This window comes from Lissotriton helveticus, chromosome 6, assembly GCF_964261635.1.
Source record: "Lissotriton helveticus chromosome 6, aLisHel1.1, whole genome shotgun sequence".
Lineage (NCBI taxonomy): Eukaryota > Metazoa > Chordata > Amphibia > Caudata > Salamandridae > Lissotriton > Lissotriton helveticus.
Window position 1 is genome coordinate 198,530,678 of NC_136067.1, and position 20,701 is coordinate 198,551,378.

Genomic DNA, 20,701 nt, shown 5'->3' on the forward strand with positions numbered 1-20,701 from the left:
GGAGACTTCACCACTACGATTGAGGGGTAGTGAAGCACAAGATGAAAGCAGCATCGATCAGGTAGCTATGCTGATCAAAACATCAATGGAGGCAATCATGCTCAGGCTCATGAATGCATGGTAACAACCTTTTCCGAATTAGTGGAACTTACGCAAGAAGCTGTTGACAGTTTTTTCAACAGTCTAAATGATATGATGTTTTCACCAGAGCAGCAGGAATAACTTTGAGCAAACTAGCACTCAGAGTTCCCTACATGCTGAATTTGGCCTTCAACTTCTAAAAAAGCGATATGAAAAAAAAAAATTCTCATCATTTTTTCAGACTGCAAGAGTTTTTCCCCAATTCAAAAATATTTACGATTTTTTGGGACACTTATCTTCTGCTTAAAGTAGACATTATTCTTAGAGAACTAAATTTCTATTTTAGGTAGTCACGAGACATTCGCTATTCTCTAGCACTATTATACATAACTTTATGATTGTGATGAAATGGTCTCGCACCTTTTTTTTTCTGTATTAAGAGCCATTTCATGTGTATTTTTAGCATTTTTTCATGATAAATTTAAAATATGCGTTATATGTTTGGCATTATTAGACTGCTTGTGCATATAGTACATGTGATAGTACATGTGATTGTGTTTCGTATATTTCGTAGTTCAAAATTTTCAGGATACATATGAATGTATTTTGGGGTGGTACGATATACACAAACGCTACAGGTTTCACTATGCCTAGATTTGTAAATATGGACATAGTCTACGTGGAGTGGGTGTGATGTATTCCTATAGGTACTGTATCGATTCCCCTATTCCTGACCCTGGTCTGGTTAATAATTAACTAGCAGCCAGCCAACGGTGCAAAAACCGTTATCTGATTAAGCCACACCACGGCACAGAAGCGCGTTATCTGATTAGGTCATAACGCATGCCATCTAATTAGACAAGCGATATTCCTCCAGCCCCTGATAAGGCATACGGAGTTCTCAAAACAAATCAAACCTACAGCGACCTGGGAAATTCCCATAGCCATTGTTTTGATTTCACAGAGAACTTCAGCAAAAGAATGTGCGAACGAGCCCGTTCATATGACATCCTTATTGACGTATATATGTCCATCCTTACGTCAATCTCGGCACCTTTCAGGTATAAATATTACCGACATTGCCTTAAGCAAACACATGCGGTGGTGACGAGATTGGAGCAGCGAGACGTGCCGAGGAGCCCAGCAGAGAGCGAAGCCCACAGGCGCTGCCCCGCCTTCCTGACGCACTGAGAACAAGACGCTGCCTTTCTCCTGCTGAGAAATCCAGCCCCGGCGCATCCAAGCAGCCCTCACAGGCAGCTGGAATATCAAGACCTGGGATAAGAGATACCAGCCCTCCATCATTCTAGATCTCAGGTACAGAACTGAATAACGAAAAAAAAGAAAAACCAAAGGTGGTGATGGACGGAGCGTTGACAATACAAACACTCACCCCCAGTCAACTGATCTGGGTTTAATCCATCACCGTTCTTTAGCTCACTCCGCTACCCCAGTTCAGACATGGCCATATGCAAATCAGTCTGACCCTGTGCCTCATGGGAACAGTCCAGCCTGAACTGCCAAGCCATGTCTTCCCTGTACCGGAATCAAGCTTCCCAAGACCGGTTTCTGGCATTACAGCCGTCTTCAGCCGGGCTTGCTTGACTCCAGTGGTAAAGTGAGCAAGGGACTCACGTCTGAGCATACCCTGCCAACTTAGGGCGAACAAAGAAAAACCAAAGGTGGTGATGGACGGAGCGTTGACAATACAAACACTCACCCCCAGTCAACTGATCTGGGTTTAATCCATCACCGTTCTATAGCTCACTCCGCCACCCCAGTTCAGACATGGCCATATGCAAATCAGTCTGACCCTGTGCCTCATGGGAACAGTCCAGCCCGAACTGCCAAGCCATGTCTTCCCTGGACCGGAATCAAGCTTCCCAAGACCGGTTTCTGGCATTACAGCCGTCTTCAGCCGGGCTTGCTTGACTCCAGTGGTAAAGTGAGCAAGGGACTCACGTCTGAGCATACCCTGCCAACTTAGGGCGAACAAAGAAAAACCAAAGGTGGTGATGGACGGAGCGTTGACAATACAAACACTCACCCCCAGTCAACTGATCTGGGTTTAATCCATCACCGTTCTTTAGCTCACTCCGCCACCCCAGTTCAGACATGGCCATATGCAAATCAGTCTGACCCTGTGCCTCATGGGAACAGTCCAGCCCGAACTGCCAAGCCATGTCTTCCCTGGACCGGAATCAAGCTTCCCAAGACCGGTTTCTGGCATTACAGCCGTCTTCAGCCGGGCTTGCTTGACTCCAGTGGTAAAGTGAGCAAGGGACTCACGTCTGAGCATACCCTGCCAACTTAGGGCGAACAAAGAAAAACCAAAGGTGGTGATGGACGGAGCGTTGACAATACAAACACTCACCCCCAGTCAACTGATCTGGGTTTAATCCATCACCGTTCTTTAGCTCACTCCGCCACCCCAGTTCAGACATGGCCATATGCAAATCAGTCTGACCCTGTGCCTCATGGGAACAGTCCAGCCCGAACTGCCAAGCCATGTCTTCCCTGGACCGGAATCAAGCTTCCCAAGACCGGTTTCTGGCATTACAGCCGTCTTCAGCCGGGCTTGCTTGACTCCAGTGGTAAAGTGAGCAAGGGACTCACGTCTGAGCATACCCTGCCAACTTAGGGCGAACAAAGAAAAACCAAAGGTGGTGATGGACGGAGCGTTGACAATACAAACACTCACCCCCAGTCAACTGATCTGGGTTTAATCCATCACCGTTCTTTAGCTCACTCCGCCACCCCAGTTGAGACATGGCCATATGCAAATCAGTCTGACCCTGTGCCTCATGGGAACAGTCCAGCCCGAACTGCCAAGCCATGTCTTCCCTGGACCGGAATCAAGCTTCCCAAGACCGGTTTCTGGCATTACAGCCGTCTTCAGCCGGGCTTGCTTGACTCCAGTGGTAAAGTGAGCAAGGGACTCACGTCTGAGCATACCCTGCTTGATTCCGGTCCAGGGAAGACATGGCTTGGCAGTTCGGGCTGGACTGTTCCCATGAGGCACAGGGTCAGACTGATTTGCATATGGCCATGTCTGAACTGGGGTGGCGGAGTGAGCTAAAGAACGGTGATGGATTAAACCCAGATCAGTTGACTGGGGGTGAGTGTTTGTATTGTCAACGCTCCGTCCATCATCACCTTTGGTTTTTCTTTGTTCGCCCTAAGTTGGCAGGGTATGCTCAGACGTGAGTCCCTTGCTCACTTTGCCACTGGAGTCAAGCAAGCCCGGCTGAAGACGGCTGTAATGCCAGAAACCGGTCCTGGGAAGCTTGATTCCGGTCCAGGGAAGACATGGCTTGGCAGTTCGGGCTGGACTGTTCCCATGAGGCCCAGGGTCAGACTGATTTGCATATGGCCATGTCTGAACTGGGGTGGCGGAGTGAGCTAAAGAACGGTGATGGATTAAACCCAGATCAGTTGACTGGGGGTGAGTGTTTGTATTGTCAACGCGCCGTCCATCATCACCTTTGGTTTTTCACAGAACTGAATAACCCCTTGCAGAGAATTCTCGAATCAGTCCCTTGGCAAACAAACTTAACTTAAACTGCTACTTATCTACTCCCGCCCACGTATTAGGCTTAGGTCAGGTACACTGGGGTAGGCGTGGTTAGAAGCACCAGTTGAGTATGATTAGTCAAATGTATATATGTATGTATCTATTTTATCCATTTTAAAGTATCATATGGCTTAGAAACCATATCAATGCTTTTACAGTATTATTTTATAATTCTGTCTTTACTGTATGCACTTTACTTAACTATAAGTATTACAATAATAGCGATTCATTTCTCTTGTATGAGAAAGGAGACTGATCAATAAATAACATCTTTTATTGAACACGCCCGTCTTTTCCTTTTCTCTACAATCTGGTGAAACTAAGAATGCACTGAACTGACTGAGTAAAATAAGTTGTCTTTTGTTTTCACACAACTCTAGAGATACACTCTTGATTAGGGGAGAGCAAAGTTGTCATGTTCTATGGTTGTCAGAAACTAAATCCCTTCTTGTCTATCCAGGGAGGTTAAAATCCTCCTTGCCTATTCGAGAAAGTTTCTAGTGAACTCTGAGCTAGCTGGCAAACACAAAACTTTAAGTCTAATATCGTCGGTAGAAGACCTAGTTAACCTCTGCCCTAGGTCTATACTATTGAAGATATTATTCCAATGCTCAGAGCCTATTGGGATAATAGGAACTACACTACAACAACTTCATTGGAACTGATGCCGACCAACTCCTTATCGATGTCAAGGCCATTTTTGGCACACATTCCTCGTGATACAGTCTGGGTTTTCATTGATGTCACCATGGTGCCTTTCCGAAGACCGACTAGTAGTGATCGTGTTTCAAAAGGAAGCTGGAACTTCAGACTGGGGCTTGGATCACGTTCAAGAACGCAGTACCTTACATGGATGTTTGACTCCCTAGCCCTGCTAGCTACACTGGTATTGTGATTGTTTCTTGTTCTCCTTTATTGTGTGGTGGCTGTATAAAGGCACTGAAGTCCATAGTGCAGCATGAGGAAGGCTGTCCCAGATTGCTCCTCCAAACAAGATGTTCAAAGGTTCTCTTTGGGTAGTGCTGTGAGGAGTGCATCGTTATGCACCAAGGGTCTTGTGGATAGAATCCCCCATATTCACTTGTTGTTGACAGCCAATGCACTTGGTTTTGTTGAGTGTGTGTATTACACTTTCAACTTTACACTGGCTTTGGCTCTGCAGGGTGTAATTTGCCTGTGGGTTTTAGTGAGGTACTGCAAATAGTTCTTGAAGGACTGTCTTTGAAATAATGGCCCCTTGTCTTCCTTGACGGTGATCTGGATTCCAAAAGTCACAAATGTCATGTTGAGACACCTCCTGCTGTGCCCAAATGTGGTAGCTTGCAGCACTATTAACAACAGGGAATGTGGAAAATGCATCTGAGACTACCAGCATGTTGTGCCCATTGAGTAGAGAGACAAACTTCACTGTAATGTCACACCAGGGGCCATCTTTTGGGCTGTTGGTCACCACCAGAGAGGGGCTGTATGGTGATTCACAATGGCACCTGGTGATCAAGTCATCGACTCTGCCATCCAGAGCGAGGAACTAGACTTTTTGCCTCAAGTATATTTCCATCTTAGTTGATCCTTGGTGGCCTGTGTTTCCCACAGTGAATGAGGGACAGCAATACGATGTCCATTGAGTGATGTCATCATACTTTCCACTATCTCAGAGAGAGTTTTTCCATTTTCCTGACTCAGTGGCCTCTTAGATCTCCAGGAGGCATTGGTCTAAGGCCATAGGCCTACAATGACTTTTAAGGATACAGACTTAAAGCAGCTTCTTCCCCAACTCAGTTTGCGTACTCATTTGCATAAGACAGGGGTCTAGAGGAGCCACCAAATGGTTTTCGGTGGGTGCCTCAAGGGTAATCTTTAGGATTGTCAGATTCTGATTGTAATCAATGTTCAACTGGTATTTTTGGAGCTGCAGGGCTCATTTATCAATGGTGACTAGTGGATGTAGCCACCAACTCAGCCTCCTTCGAGGGGTTGAAGTAAGCCATCAATGTGACTTGGAGAAGTGTTTTTTGTTGGCCTGGAAGACAACATCTAGAGTATGTTATCATGCCAATGGAGTGGAGGTTAGTGAAGCATTTTGGAGGGCATGCCAGCATCGCCAAGTTGGAGATGAACCTCTTATAGTATGTTGTGAGGCGGAGGAAGGACCTACTTTCGAACACAGAAGAGGTCCCGGGAGCTTCCTTGATATCAATGCCCTCTATGGATCGAATTTGATGTCCTTGTTAGAAAAGAACCGAAGAACTACATTTTTCCAGTGGAATAACTGGCACCTCGATAAGCAGTGAGGCTGGCTACGTCAATCGCTTTCAGAACTACATGCAGACAACTGCGATGGTTATTGAGGGTGGGGTATTACCTGAGGATGTCATCATTAACTTCCTGGATCGCATTCTGGAATACTTTTGCTGCAGAAAAAATTCTGAAGTTGAGTCTCTGGTAGCTAGCAGCAGATGCCAACATGAGTGGACAACTAGGTGTTGTACCTGCTGCCCTCATGGAGTTCAAGTTGATGGTAACCTTAGTTGAGGTCGAGCTTTAAGAACCGCGTTGAGCCTTTGAGGTTGGCAATCAGGACATCAATGACAGTTGAGATGTGTTGCTCCTGCTTTATGGCATTTTTTGGAAGGCGCTTGTTGATACAGATTCAGATGCATCATGGTTGTTTACTTCTGTTTCACTGAGATAGCCTGCGATCTCGTTCCACCACCGGATGGAGGTCTAATGGAAAACGGCATGGTCTGAGCGCAACTGGGTGGAACACGGGATTGATGTGGAGGGAGGTTGGGGGCCCTTTTAGGCAACCCAGGCCGTTGAAAAGGTTTTGAAAGGTCAATGTCGAAGAAGAGGTCCCTAGTGGAGGCAGTGACGAGAACACATTCCAAGGACTGAACTGCATCACAGCTTAGGAGTGTTTCTGAGTCCACTGGAGTGGGTAAGAATTTTGGCGGAAAGGAGTGACTACCATGGGAGATAAAAAAGTGAAGGTTCTAGTCATTAGGGATGGGTGTCGTGCTCAAATAGGCAAAAATGTGGGCCGCAAGGGGTGTGTCTCCAGGGCATTGAATTGTTCCAGGCTGATGATATTGACTGACACTTCTGTATCGATGAAAGTTGTGACTTGCGTGAAACCAACCTGAATTTTGCAGGCAGGGCTGATCTATCCCAATGGTCGCCTTGGTTCCAGGATATATGAAATCAGGAATAATTTGTCATGTTCGTATTCTGTAGCAATGTATCCAGGGCTGGTGGTGGCTGTGGTGTACTCTGAGTCTGGTGTTGGTATGTTAAAAAAAATTATAAAGCACACAAATACCCATGGGTGTCTTGGCACTGGCTGGACTTAAGCATGCAGAAGTTGGAAACATCTTAATTGATAAAGAGCCAAGTTTTCTGTTCTTTCCTTAATGCCAGAAGGGATGGAAAGGATCTGATGTGGGCAGGAAGGCTATTCTATAGCTTAGCTGTGCTGGCAATAAAACTCATACCTCCCCAGTTGGCTTTCCTGACTCTGGGTATCATCAGTGTTCTGAACCCCTGCAGAGCATAGTGGTATGTTGGGAGTGTACCACTGGAAGGAGTGCCTTAGGAAGTCAGGTACTGAGTTGTGCAGGCCTTTGTGTGCCCTGTAAAAGGCCTTTAATTTGACCCTATTGAGAACAGGGAGCCAATGCAGCTTGCAGATTCCAGGAGAGATTGAGTGGAATTTTGGGAGGTCAAGGGTCATTCTGGCTGCTGCGTTAAGAACTAACTGAAGCCTATTAGCTAATGTTTCTTGTAGTTTCATGTATAGACCATTGCAGTAGTCCAGCTTTGAGAGGATTTAGGCCATAATCAAATTTTTCTGACTTTATTTGGAACGTATAGAGGAATTTTTCTGATCATCCTAAGGGTGTGAAAAGAGGAGGACACTAATGCACAGACTTGCACTCCAAAATTAAGCTTATCTTCAATAAGGACGCCCAGGTTTTAACTTTGGTCACAGTAATGGGAGGGGGGCCAAGCTCATTAGGCCATTGGGCTGGGGACTAGGAGAGGTAGAGATTCTCAAACAATACTACTTCAGTTTTTCCAGAGTTTGAGTTTCAAACAATGTTTTCTCGTCCAAAGAATGATTGCTCTCATACAGTGTTGGAATCGTATATAGGTTCGGAGGAGTCATTGTTGGGGGCTGCGACTACCAATTGGGTGTTGTCAGGCTTGGAGATAAGATTAAGGTTAAAGCTTAAGGAAACATGAGTCCTTAAAGAAACATGAGTTTGATATATATGAATTGCTAGCTGACTCTCCTCCAGACTTGGTGTTCCTTACAGAAACTTGGCTAATGAATGACTCTAATCCCATAATAGCCAATGCAGTTCCCCAAGGCTACCAGTTGATGAGGATAGATCACCCTGTGGGGAGAGGTAGTGAGTTAGCCATAATACATAGGAGTTCCTTGCCTTGTATTCCTTTGGCTAATTCAGAAATTGAGGGAGCTGAGAGCCTGGGTTTTCTCCTAACGATCTCTGCACTTCAATCCATGGCAGAAATAGTTATTTATCGCCCCCCCGGACCAGCAAAGAGTTTCCTAGACTCTATCAGTCCCATTATCTATCCTATCTCGGCTAAATACAGCCACTGCGTGGTTCTCGGAGATGCTAACATTCACATGGACAAGCCACTTGATCCTGATTCCATGAAACTACGCCAATCATTCGATATTTTGAATTTGACTCCTTATGTCCACCTCCCTACTCATGATAGGGGGCACCTTTTGGACCAGGTCTTTTCTTCCAACCCGATTTATGCTAATGCCCCTTGTGCCTTAATTTGGTCTGACCATCATATGGTTGCATTCAAAATTTGGCGCAGCAATTCTAGATCACAATTGTTAGACAATGCTGAGATGAGCCTCAGCTCTAGGATATTCCATTTTATAACCCGTGAGGTGATCCAGTGTGCTTTGAGTCACCATACAATCCCTTCAAGTGGCAATTTGGAACACGATGTTCAGTCCTTAGAAGATTGGCTTCATTGCCAGGCATCAGAACTGGCACACCCCTCTTTTAGGGCTGCTAAGGCCACTCATGGTTTTGCCCCGTGGTACACGGAAGCCTTAAAGGTCAGTAAGAGGACTTGTAAACACCTTGAAAGAGAGTGGTGTAGAAACTACAGCTCCTCTGATAAATCACTCTATAAAACGTCCCTGAAAAAACATTATAAAAAAGTTCACGAGGAAAATAAACTTTTTTTAGTAACAAAAATTGACTCAGCAGCCAACAAAAGTAAATCCCTTTTTAACATCGTAAAAGATGTCACTTCCCCCATTAATACTTGTCAACCATTCGCTCCTACAAGCGACTGAACTGAGCATATGGCCTGTTTCTTTTATGAAAAAATTAAAATCATTCAGGATACCTTCTCTGTTCCGCTGCCTAATCAGCAGGAGAACCGTTCTTAGAAGTGCATCCCCTCCCTATCATCTCACTTACTGAGTTCACTGTGATTTCCCAGGAGCAATCCTTGGTGCTTTTGAAATCCTTGAAATCTGGTTCCCCCACCGACCCTTGTCCAGCCAAAAACCTGTCTACCTTAGCGGAAGTGATTATTCCCATAGTGAACCCTATTTTGAATACTGCCTTGCGGGAGCGGTCCATGCCACAAGCGTGGAAACACGCCAATATCCTCCCGCTGCTAAAGAAACCCACAGCTGATCATGAGGTAACCAGTAATTTCCGGCCTATCTCACTCCTGCCTTTTTTCTCTAAGGCAGTAGAGGAATATGTTAATGGAGTTTTAACTGACTTTTTGGAAGCCAATCATTTGTTGCACCCCAGCCAGTCAGGTTTCAGAGGTAATTTTAGCACTGATACAGCTCTGCTTGAGGTGGGTGAAACTATCAAAGCTACCCTGGACAGAGGTGGTAATGCAGTCTTGGTTTTACTGGATCGTTCTGCACCTTTCGATACCGTGCCACACAATAGATTACTGCAAAGACTTAGGGAGAGCTGTATTGGTGGCATGCTATTGAGATGGTTTACGCTCCCAAACTATCTGGGTTCCTCCTTTTGCTGCAGAAATCCCGTCTCTGAAAGTGGGTGTCCCTCAGGGCTCTATATTGAGCACCACGCGCTTTAATATGTGCATGGCCCCACTAGCCCCACTTGACAAGGAATCTGGGGCTAAAACAGTGTCTTACGCTGATGACACCCAGCTGCTGTTCACTTGCGAGAAGGGCACGGATTTTAATGGCATTCTCATTAATTCCTGCCTTTCTAAAGTTTTCTCCTGATATAGTCACAATCATTTAAAATGCAACTCCGAGAAATCTAAGATTATTTTTTTCGGGCAACGGCCTTTTGAAGCTTGGCATACATGGTAGCCACAGGACTTGTTTTTGACTATTGAGAATTCTGCAGAATTTCCTTCCCTTGCTTTCCATCCCTTATAGGAAAACTGTTGTCCAGGCCTTTGTAGTTTCCAGGCTGGATTATGTGAATTCCTTGTATCTCAACCTTCCAGATTATCTCCTGAGCCGACTACAAGTGATCCAGAACGCTGCAGCAAGGGCCATTTTCTTGATTGGGCCCAGAACCCATACCTCTCAGCTTTTCTCCCCTCTGTACTGGCTTCTGGTGCAGAGAAGAATACACTTCAAGGCCCTGGTCCTGGTTTTTAAAGCTTTCCACAAGTTTGGAGCACCTTACCTTGGGGACAGATTTGAACCTTACCTTTCCAAACGCACTCTGAGATCTTCTTCTCAACTGCTGATTACTGTCCCTAAGGTTCAATTCTCCCTCAATAGTGACTGAAAAGTATTTATAAGTTGTTTTTAGTGTGAGGGGGTGATATATATGTATGCCTTTTAAGGTCAACTGCTTATGGCATTATGGCAACCTAAGCTAAAGAAGAGCGTTTCACAGTCAGTGGAAGGGGCAACGGTACTATTTGCAGTAAGACCACTGCAGTGTATCAGGGCAAGGCTTTCACCTCTTTTTTAAGATCTATTGACTCTAAACAGCGAATGGCCAGTCGGGACGTCAACCACAAAATCCAGGTGGGATGCCTCACCACCCCAAGTTTCAAGGTGATCAGTGTCCAGCAGATCTGCAATTTCATACTTATGTTTGGGCAGGGAACGTTCATTGATTGAGGTAAGATGAAGCTTAGTTCCATTTTTATTGGAGGGAGGCTGCCCACGTGAAGTAGTCAGTGGGTGTAGTGGCAGTCATGTTATATTTTTGTTGCACTTAGGACATGTAAAATCTGGCAACTGATGCAGAGGCCATGCTGAGATTAAAATAGTGGGGGGGAGCAAGGAAGGCATAGAAATAGATTGGTCTTACCTAAATATTTAATATTGGCATCTTGATGATGAGAGAAAGGTCAGGTGATGGGGTATATGGTGAGGGGTCAGGTGCCCCGTGGCATGCTTTAGTGCAGAGAGATAAATGCAGCATGAAACAATCTTCTACAGGGCTGAGTGATGCAGGTAACAGTACACCTGGCAACTGATATTTGCCTCTATGGCTGTGTTGGTTTGGGCTGCGACCCGCCAATGGATGAAGTCATGGTGGGCGCATATAGCATGATGAAAACTGGAGCAGGCTACTGAGGTGCACCAGGGCTAGTTCCACCTCGTTGCCACTTTTGTGCGGAAGACCAGTGGGCCAAAATGAAACAGGAACAGCTGTTAAATGAGAGACCGAGTTAGGGAGTGCATTCTAACACTCCAAGTGTGTGTTGGCAGGCAGGGCTTCTCCCCTTTTTATTACTTGCACCTGACCTCTAAAGTGGAGTTGGAGCATGCATGCCTGTTTGCAGGAATGACCCTGCACAGTACTACTCTCACACTAAAAATAGAATTACATGATTAGCCCTTAAAAAGCCAAGGCAGAGCCTCACTCATGTTAACATTGTATTGTTATGTCATGTCATGTTATGTTATGGTATGTTATGGTATGAGGATTTGTATAGTACATTTATCACCCAAATGGGTATCCAGTTCCTAGAGCAGATGTGTAGGTTGATCAGAGCTCCTAGTTGTAAAAAGAGGTCTTTAGTTTTTTGCAGAACGCGAGTAGAAATAGCGAGGCCCTGATGTCATGAGGAAGGGTATAACAGGTTTTGGTGGCGATGCAGGAAAAAGAGTCCCCTCCTGTTTTGCTTCTGCGGATGCATGTTATCTGTGCGAGGCAGAGTGTGACTGAACGCAGTTACCTAGTTGGATGTTGAGTGGGCAGGTTTGGCATTGTAGATGTCTCTGTAGGCATGCATGAGCAGTTGGAATTGGTAGTGCTTCCGGATGGTTAGCCGGTGTAGCTCTTTGAGGTAGGACTTGGTGTGTGCGCTGCAGGGAGCCTTAGAGTATGAGGTTGGCAGCGGTGTTCTGGACAGTCTGGAGTCTTTGTATGAGTTGGTTTGAGATAATGGCATGGGGTGTGCTGCTGTAGTGCAGTATGCTGGTGATGAGGTCCTGGGTGACTGTGCATCTGGTGTTTGTAGGGAGCCATTTGAATATGTTGCAAAGCATACGTAGGATGAGGAAGCAGGAAGAGGATATGGCATTCAACTATTTGGCCATTGAGAATTAGACATCTAAAGTGATTCTGTGGTTTCTGTTGTGTTCTCTGGGGTGGGGGTGGGGGTGGGGGTGGTTCCCAGTTTGGTTGACCACCAGGACGAGTTCCACAGAGAGCTCTTGTTCCTGAAAATCAAGATTCCGTTTTGTCATTGTGGCATTTTAGGCACTTCTGTTTTATCCAATTTGCCAAGCTTGACATGTAGGTTGTGAAGTTGGTCCTTGTGGGGTGGTTGCTGTATGAGAAGGAGAGGATGAGGTGAGTATTGCCTGCATAGGAAACAATGTTGATTCTGTTGGATACATGGACAAGTGGTGCCTCGGAGACGTTGAAGAGGGTAGGGTGCAGGGATGACCCTTGAGGGACTCCACAGAAGATGGTCTTGGTTTCAGAGGTCTATGGCGGGACTCTGACTCATTGGGTTCTGTCGGAGAGGAAATAGGCTAGTCATCTCAGAAAGACAATGAAATATTGTCCTTGGCAACAAAAAAGAAGATTGCATGAGAACGGAGTCGATAGATCCCTGTTGTCATACTTCACTGTTTTATTTATAATAGGTCGTCAATTGCATATTTTCATTTGGCAAGTAAGCTGTTAAAGAATGTGCTTTTATTGTATGCATTGCGTTTGTGTTGTCATAGCTATTGCATAACATTTTAATACCCACCACCATGATCAGCAAACATCTGACAGTAGACTTTTTCTTTTCAGGAATGGCAGTGCTGGCAGTGGAGTCTGTCGTTTTAGCTTTTGTAATGCAACAATGTACTGGGCAGGTATGGAATTAAACTTTTAAAATGAAAACAAAATAACAATGGACACTTGCAAAAAAACTTTCAGAACAAAATAGTATTTAATAAATAAAGAAAAAGAAAGTATCATGTGTGTCATGACAACAAAATAGCATTTTAGGAGAATGTACCTTAATGTAAAAGCATACTAAATACTGAATGGCACATAAAGTTTGTGCATAATTGTTGTGTGGTAGTCTGTTGTGGAGACGAGGTATTATTTTGTAAATTTCTTTACACTGCAGTATTTCTGTGCTGTGTTATTACAATGTGATCTGCCTTGCAACTGGACAACCAGGTTCAAACCTCGTCTTTAGCTGAATATCCCTGCTAAAGGGAAAATCATATAATCTCCCCATGCCCCAAAAAAGGTGCAATACAACTAGGTTCACTTGTAAAGTGCTCTAATCCTCTTGGGTAAAGTGCTTACTGTATAAATACATATATTTAAAACATATGAGGTGTAGCATTTTTGCATAATAAACAAGGATTTAACGATACACTGTGGAAAATAGATCTGCCAAAGGAACAATATTTATGTTTGAGGTTGAATAATGATTCTTAAACCAGGAAAAGTGGGCAAAGAGATTGCTCAATTTAAAAATGATGTAAAATGTTGTTCAAATAATTTTTATGATGAGATCCATTGTGCTTTTCACAGGTATGGATGGCACACAGGTTCTATATAAGTGTCTTTAAGATTGTTTATTTGCTAATAATCCCTGAGTGCATTACACTCATATTGCTGCCACACGGGAGAGCTAGCCTTTGTTAAGTGCAAGCTCCACACATGTCTGTGTTCCCTTCTGGTACCAGCATTCTCTGTTTATTTTTATCTCCCTGGAATTGATGTCTTGTGATTACATATTGTAAGATTTTGAACCCCTGGGATATTCCGGCAATATTACAATAACCCCCAAACTCCTTATTTAAAAATCATAAACAGCCTCTTATGTTGTACGTGTTTAAATCTCCTTGATCAGCTGCAAAGGTTTTTTGGATGCTCACATTGACCATCAGTGAGAATGTGTCACATTCTTTCCATAGGCTTGATTTGACACAGTGTCATCGATTGAAGTAGTAGTATTGATTGTTTCAATGATGTGATTACTGGTGAAGTGATGATAATTTTGAACTGTGATAGATTGTGGGCTACTCATCTGCCCTACGCATGTGAAGTCATCAATGATTCATTCTAGATAATTACTTATATTGAAGTAGTGGCATATCTGGAGTCCATCTTTCTCATCAGCACGGTTTTACCCAGCCCCCTATCACCCTCCTTTAAGTCTCAGTGGCAAGTTTTCTTTGTAGATCTGTATAATAGTATCATTGTGCAAACTTTGTGACCAAGCATAAAGTTGGCAGGACCCAAGTGGTGCCTTGCAGTGTGTTTCTTTTCAGATGCAGTACTCAAAGCCAGCTGGACTTGTTCACACTCCAGTCATGTAGGGTGCATTGAAAGTCAAGAGGGAGGTTTTGAAGCTTTCGAACATGCCATTTGTCTGGGCCCACAATGCGTGTAGTATGTGTGTTGCAAAGTTACAAATGCAGACACATCTGTTGAATGGAGGGCATTTGTCTTTAATCCCTTCACAAACTTCAAATATTTAATCTAGATCTTAAATTACCACCTAGGTACTGATGGTTTTTTCCTTTGGGAATCTTGAGTATTTATACAAGGTGATGAGCATATATTTTTGTGAAAGCAGAGGTCAAAAGAAATTGGCAGTAATGTTGCACCATACTCCTTTCAGCAGAGGCAACATTTGCAGTGAATTTGAATTTGAATTTGAATTTAAAAACATTTATATAGCGCACATTTACCACGCGGTTTCTTGGCGCTTTTAGATTGCGAGGGGGCAGCAGGAGCGGAGGGAGTTTTAGACAGAGTGGGCTCGGGAGAAAAGCAGGGTTTTAAGACCTTTACGGAACTCGGCGTAGGAAGGAGTCATGCGAAGTTCCACAGTGAGGGAGTTCCAAAACACGGGGGCGAGGACTGCAAATTTGGTTCCACCCGCCTTTTTCTTTCTAAACCGGTGAGTGGTGAGGAGTGCCAGGTGGGTGGAACGAAGCTCTCTGCTCGGTGTGTAAGGCTTAACAGCGGAGCAAATGAACTCCGGGGCAGTGCCCATTTTAGCCTGAAAGGTGAGGCAACCAAGCTTGAATAGGGCTCGCTCTTTCACCGGCAGCCAGTGCAGTACCTGCAGTAAAGGGGTGGCACGATGATATTTGGGCAGGCCATGAATCAGGCGGGCAGCCTGGTTCTGCACTAGCTGCAACCGGTGGATGGCGTTGGCCGGAGCGCCGTTATAGATGATGTTGCCATAATCGAGGCGCGAAAGCACCATAGCCATCACAATAATCTTTAGGGCAGGGAGGGAAAAAAAATGAGAGATCTTCCTAATGGTTCTGAGGGAAAAAAAACAGGAGGAGACAACTGAGTTAACCTGTGAGTGAACAGAAAGTGAAGAGTTAAGGAAGATACCAAGGGTTTTGACCTTAGGAACAGAAAGCGGGGGAACACCAAGTGAAGACGGCCAATGAGAGGGGGACCAGGGACTGCAACCACCTCCGGTCAAGACGAGCTCCGTCTTGTCCGGATTGAGTTTGAGGTGGTTGCAGTTCATCCAATCTTGGATGAACAACATGACAGATTGGACATTCTGGGAAGATGAAGGGGAATGAGAAAGGTTAAAAATTAGCTGGAGGTCATCGGCGTAATTAAACACCGTGACCTCGAGCTGCTGTAACATAAAAATGAGGGGGCAGATGTACAAATTAAACAAATGAGGGGAAAGTGAGGAGCCTTGGGGGACCCCGCAAGCAACCTTACGGGGGGCAGCCCTGAAACCAGCTAGGTGGACCGCCTGAGCCCTGTCACTCAGGAAGGATTCAAGCCAAGCGAGGGCTAGGCCCTCTATGCCCGCCGCCCTGACACGGGTAAGGAGAATGGAATGATCCACCGTGTCAAAGGCGGCGGACAGATCTAAAAGAATGAGGGCCTGCGGAAGATTGGTGTCAATGCCCTCGTGTAAGCTGTCCATCACTGAGATCACCACCTTCTCCGTTGAATGGAGGGGGCGGAAGCCCGCCTGCCGAGAGGAGAGGCAGTGATTGGTTTCCACATAGGTGCTCAGGGTGCTGGTTACATGGGTTTCCAGGACCTTGCCCAAGTAAGGCAGAAGGGAAATGGGACGGTAGTTGGAAGGGGATGAGGGGTCGGCGCCAGCCTTTTTTAAGATAGGGATGATAGCCGCGAATTTGTGGGCAGCGGGAACCACTCCGTTCCTGAGTGAATCATTCAGGAGTGTGAGGGGTGGAGTTGGACAGGTTAGGAAGATTTCTCTCAAGATGTAGGCAGGGGCAAAGTCCAGGGGGGAACCTGACTTCACCTTTTGAAGCAGAGGAGGGAGCGTGACTTTAGTCAGGAGGGGAATAGATGTGAGTTTGGAAGTGACAACTGGTGGGGAGGGGTTGATGAATGTGGGGGATGGAGGGGGGATATTAACCTTAATCTTTGCGAATTTATCGACGAAAAAATCGTTGAGCGAGTCGCAGAGCGGTTGGGAAGGGGGGATCGAGGCCATGACTCTGCTAGGTGAGGCAAGCTCGTGTACCGTAGCAAAGATTTCTTTGGACTGTGACTCCGCTGACAGTATCCTATTGGAGTAAAACACGGTCTTAGCCTCAAGGATACCTTGCTTATAAACCTTGAGCACGGAAAGGTAGGTGGTTTTTTGGGCAGGGCAGTATGTTCTTCTCCATGCACGCTCTGCTCTGCGTGCGGCCAGCTTTTTCTCCTTAAGATCCGGGGTGAACCACCGGTTAGCAGCGTGAATTCGCTTAACCGTGATTCGCCTTAAGGGGGCGAGGTCGTTGCCTGCATGGGTCAACCAGTTATTAATGGTGGCCAGTTGGGCCGGGGGGGCGAGGCCAGTGAGGTCAGGGCTAGAGTTGGCCAGGGATGAGCAGAGGGATGGCATATCGGCTTTGCCCCATTTTTTGACCCAAATGTTTTTAGGGAGAGGGGGTTTGGCAGCTGGGGCTAAAGCAAGGGAAAAAGAAATTAAAAAGTGGTCAGACCAGGAACAGGGGGAAATGGTGGGTGGGGTGATGGGAATGTTCAGGGTCCAAACCTGATCGAGCGAGTGGCCATGTGCGTGAGTAGGGTTATGGACATGGGAGGTAAAATTGAGGCTGATCATAAGGTCAGTGAATTCTTTGGAGGAAGGGCTTTCGGCAGGATCATTGGGCCAAAAATTCAGATCGCCTAAGACTAACACTGACGAGTTGTTTACTACCAGTGTTGCGAGAGTGTCCTGGAGACTTGAGACGAAGGTGGGAGTGGGGTGGGGGGGACGATAGATGAGGACAACAGTTAAGGCAGTCGAGTGGGAACTAGAGCGAGTTATCAGGTAGTCGACTTCCGGAATGGGGGGGGAGGGGAGAATCTGAAAGTGGAGATCAGTATGAGTGATTGGGAATTGACTCCTGAACAGATATCTGACATTGTAGTATCCTCATAGTGTGTTTTTCGTTGTTTAGTCACTGGGACTTTCACTTGGTCACTTAGCACTATTTTGGTCACTTCTATCCTTTAATGTCCCTTGTGACCCAGGTCAACAACTTCTCTCAAGAGTTGAGGAAGTTATTTTTTGTATCCCAAAAACAATGCCACAGATTGACACTTACAAAACCCCCCTGCAAGTGTCAGAATGGAACAATTTTTTGGTTGTCTAATTTATCTGCAATTTTCTCCTTTTCGGTGTTGTGCTCTGAGGGTCAACATAGCCTACTCTGGGAGCACTGCTGACTTTACTTTTGATTTAATAAAATTCTTCCTCATATTACTAAGTGAATGCACAACTTTGCTGTTGCTTTTTCAGTTCTCTGAGATAACTGAATTGCAGATGGTGACTGTAAGAAATTGGGTTACTGGTTGACTGGGGTGTGAGCCCTGCTCAAGCAGTGACCACAATTCTTGTGAGGGTCAAATGTGTTCAGATAGCCTGGTTATTCCACCTAGATGTAGGATATTTTGGTGAGAAGGAAGGAACAATCCTTCACATATATATATCCGTTCACATAGGTGGGCATTTTAAGAGTTTAAAGAAATTGAAATTTCACTAAGTTTTGCAATTTTAGGTATAGGCTTAGTAGACTTCATCTGAGCATCTTTAGCAGCATAAATCCAGCTATTCACAGAAAGAGTAGAGAATACATTATCTGAGATAGCACTCGAGGGTTTATTTGCTGTCAAAGCTTGGTTTCATTTGATTTCTTAAATTTTCCATAAGCGGCATATCAAAAGCCTGCACTCTTACTAACTTCGACAAGTATCATTCTCTAAATTGTACTTGAAAACTCATCATCTGTACAACACCTTTCCTCCGCAGATTGTTGAGAGAAAGTTCCACATATGACGGAGGCAGCACACCCCACTGATGATCACAAGTTTAGGCCAGGTCTCCTGTAGTAAGTTGCTCTTGTGGATAACACTAAGTCATTGGGTTGCATTTTCTATAGCAAACTAAGGGCCAGATGTAGGTAATCACAGTTTACCGACTCATAAATACCGAATCATACCGATTCGATATTTCAGAATCGGAAAACGGGATATAGGAAAAAAAATCGTTAAAAATTACCGATTCGGTAAAATTCGGATTTTCACATCGGTATTTACCGAATCGGTAATCACCGATTCGGAAAATACCGATTCGGTAATACCCATTCAACCCTATGGTCCTCCAGGCCCATAGGAATGAATGTGATTTATCGAATCGGTATTTACCGAATCAGTATTTACTGATTTGGTAAATACCGATTCAGTAAATACCGATTCGGAAAATCCAAACAGAACCCAATTGTGCCTCTCAACCAATCAGGAACACCCACCAAACACCACAACAAAGCAACAGAGGAACCAACCAATCAGATGCAACTACCCCTCCCCAGTACCTGGAAGTGGCCACACCCATGCAGGTGCAGAGCAACTGAACTTTTTGAAGAGCTGGAGAAAACACAGAGGAGCAGGCTGCCCTGAGCATAGCTGAGCTGCAAAATGGAGTCCCAGGATGGCTAGAAGGATGGAGCTGAGCGCAAGAGGAAAATGAAATTCAGCCCAGCAGACCTGCAGGTGTTGGTTGTGGAGGTCTTCAAACACCACTCCCAGCTCTTTGGCAAGCAGTCTCTGCATGTTGCTGAGTCATTCCAAAGGAACACCTGGCTGAAGATTCAGTCCAAGGTCAATGCCATTGGGGTCATACACAGGGACATTGGACGACATGAAGAAAAGGTAGTATGATCTGCGGATCATAACAAAAAAAAAATTGCAGCACAGAGGAAAGGAGCTGGAGCCACAGGTGGAGGGAGGAACAGAGCACCAAGACTGACATACCTGGAACAGCTGGTGGAATCCACCATGGAGCCAGATAGTATTCATGGGATTGGGGATGCTGACAGCTCAGACAGAGCTGCAAAAAAACAAGGTAAGTTGCATGGACCTGAATCCCCACCCTTTTCCCCGACCCCCTTCCCCAATGTGGGTGTCTGCATCAAACTCCAGAACTGGTTTTAGCTATTTCCAGCAATGCATCATGGGAGACGTAGTCATAGGATAATACATCCATGCAGTCAACATAGAAATCAGCAAGGCATGCCACACACTACATCCATAAGCTGTTGAGGACTAGGCAATTGTTTGATAGGAATGTGATTTAATAATGACACACAGGTGAACAACACCACTGACCCAATGTCCATATTCTGTCCACAGGAGAGTCATCGCGCAGTACAGCGCATGAAAGGGAGGAAAGGGTACCGGCAACGGAGAGGAGTCAGAAAACACCCGAAAGAACAGGTCAAAGAACGGTTCTGCAAAACACACCCACAGTGCAGGCAGCCACTACACCGGAGTGACCCACCACACCACAGCCTCTGTCACCTTTGCTGTTTGGGTCACAACATTTGGAACCACCTGCACTTTCGCCCAAACCAACCTCAGAGTCATCTGTACTGGGAAGGCCAGAGAGGCATGATGTGCCCCCTCTCAGGATTATGGAGACATCAGATGAGGAAGATGTTGAGGTACTAACACCAACAAATCCACCTCTGGTTGACAACGCTTGACAGCAGACTTCATCTGGAGCTGCGCGTGCCAGTGTCCGAGGCCGAAGGGTACAGGAGAGAGGCGAAGGCCATGATGGAGAGGGGGTCTTCTGTGGTCTTGAGGCTACCATGGTTAAAGTCCAGCGCCTGCAAGCAAAGGGCATTTTAGCAGTTCATAGACAGGTGTGCACATTAAATAGCAAGATGTCCAACATAGACCGGGAGATGGCTCCATGACAGAGTGCACGCAGTCCATGGCAAAGGGTATGAGTAATATGACACAGTGCATCAGTGCTCTCTGCCGAAAACTAGATAGTGACCACTCCGAGAGGCGCAGGTATCGTCAGTGCATGCGGCAACAGATCAAAGCCATGAACCGCCTTGCTACAGCAACCTCACTGCTATGCCGGCGCTCTGTCAACATGCAGGATGACATTGTGCACTGCTGCAAAGATTTTTCGATGGGGGTGGGGAGAGTCACCTCTGCCATGGAGCTTTTGCTCACACACCAGGCAGCCACTGCTGGAGACACAGGTGTTGGGGACACAGAAGACTCCACCAGCACTCCTGTTCGTGAC

General features: G+C 45.6%; 1 protein-coding gene across 1 annotated transcript in view; it reads left to right on the forward strand.

The window, feature by feature from the left end:
- LOC144761286 (cysteine-rich venom protein-like) overlaps nt 1–20,701 on the forward strand; it is a 345,826-nt gene that overhangs the window by 37,043 nt on the left and 288,082 nt on the right. The window contains exon 2 of the mRNA XM_078646738.1: nt 12,934–12,998. Coding sequence (XP_078502864.1) covers nt 12,934–12,998 — 65 coding nt within the window. The remainder of the gene's footprint in view (nt 1–12,933; nt 12,999–20,701) is intronic.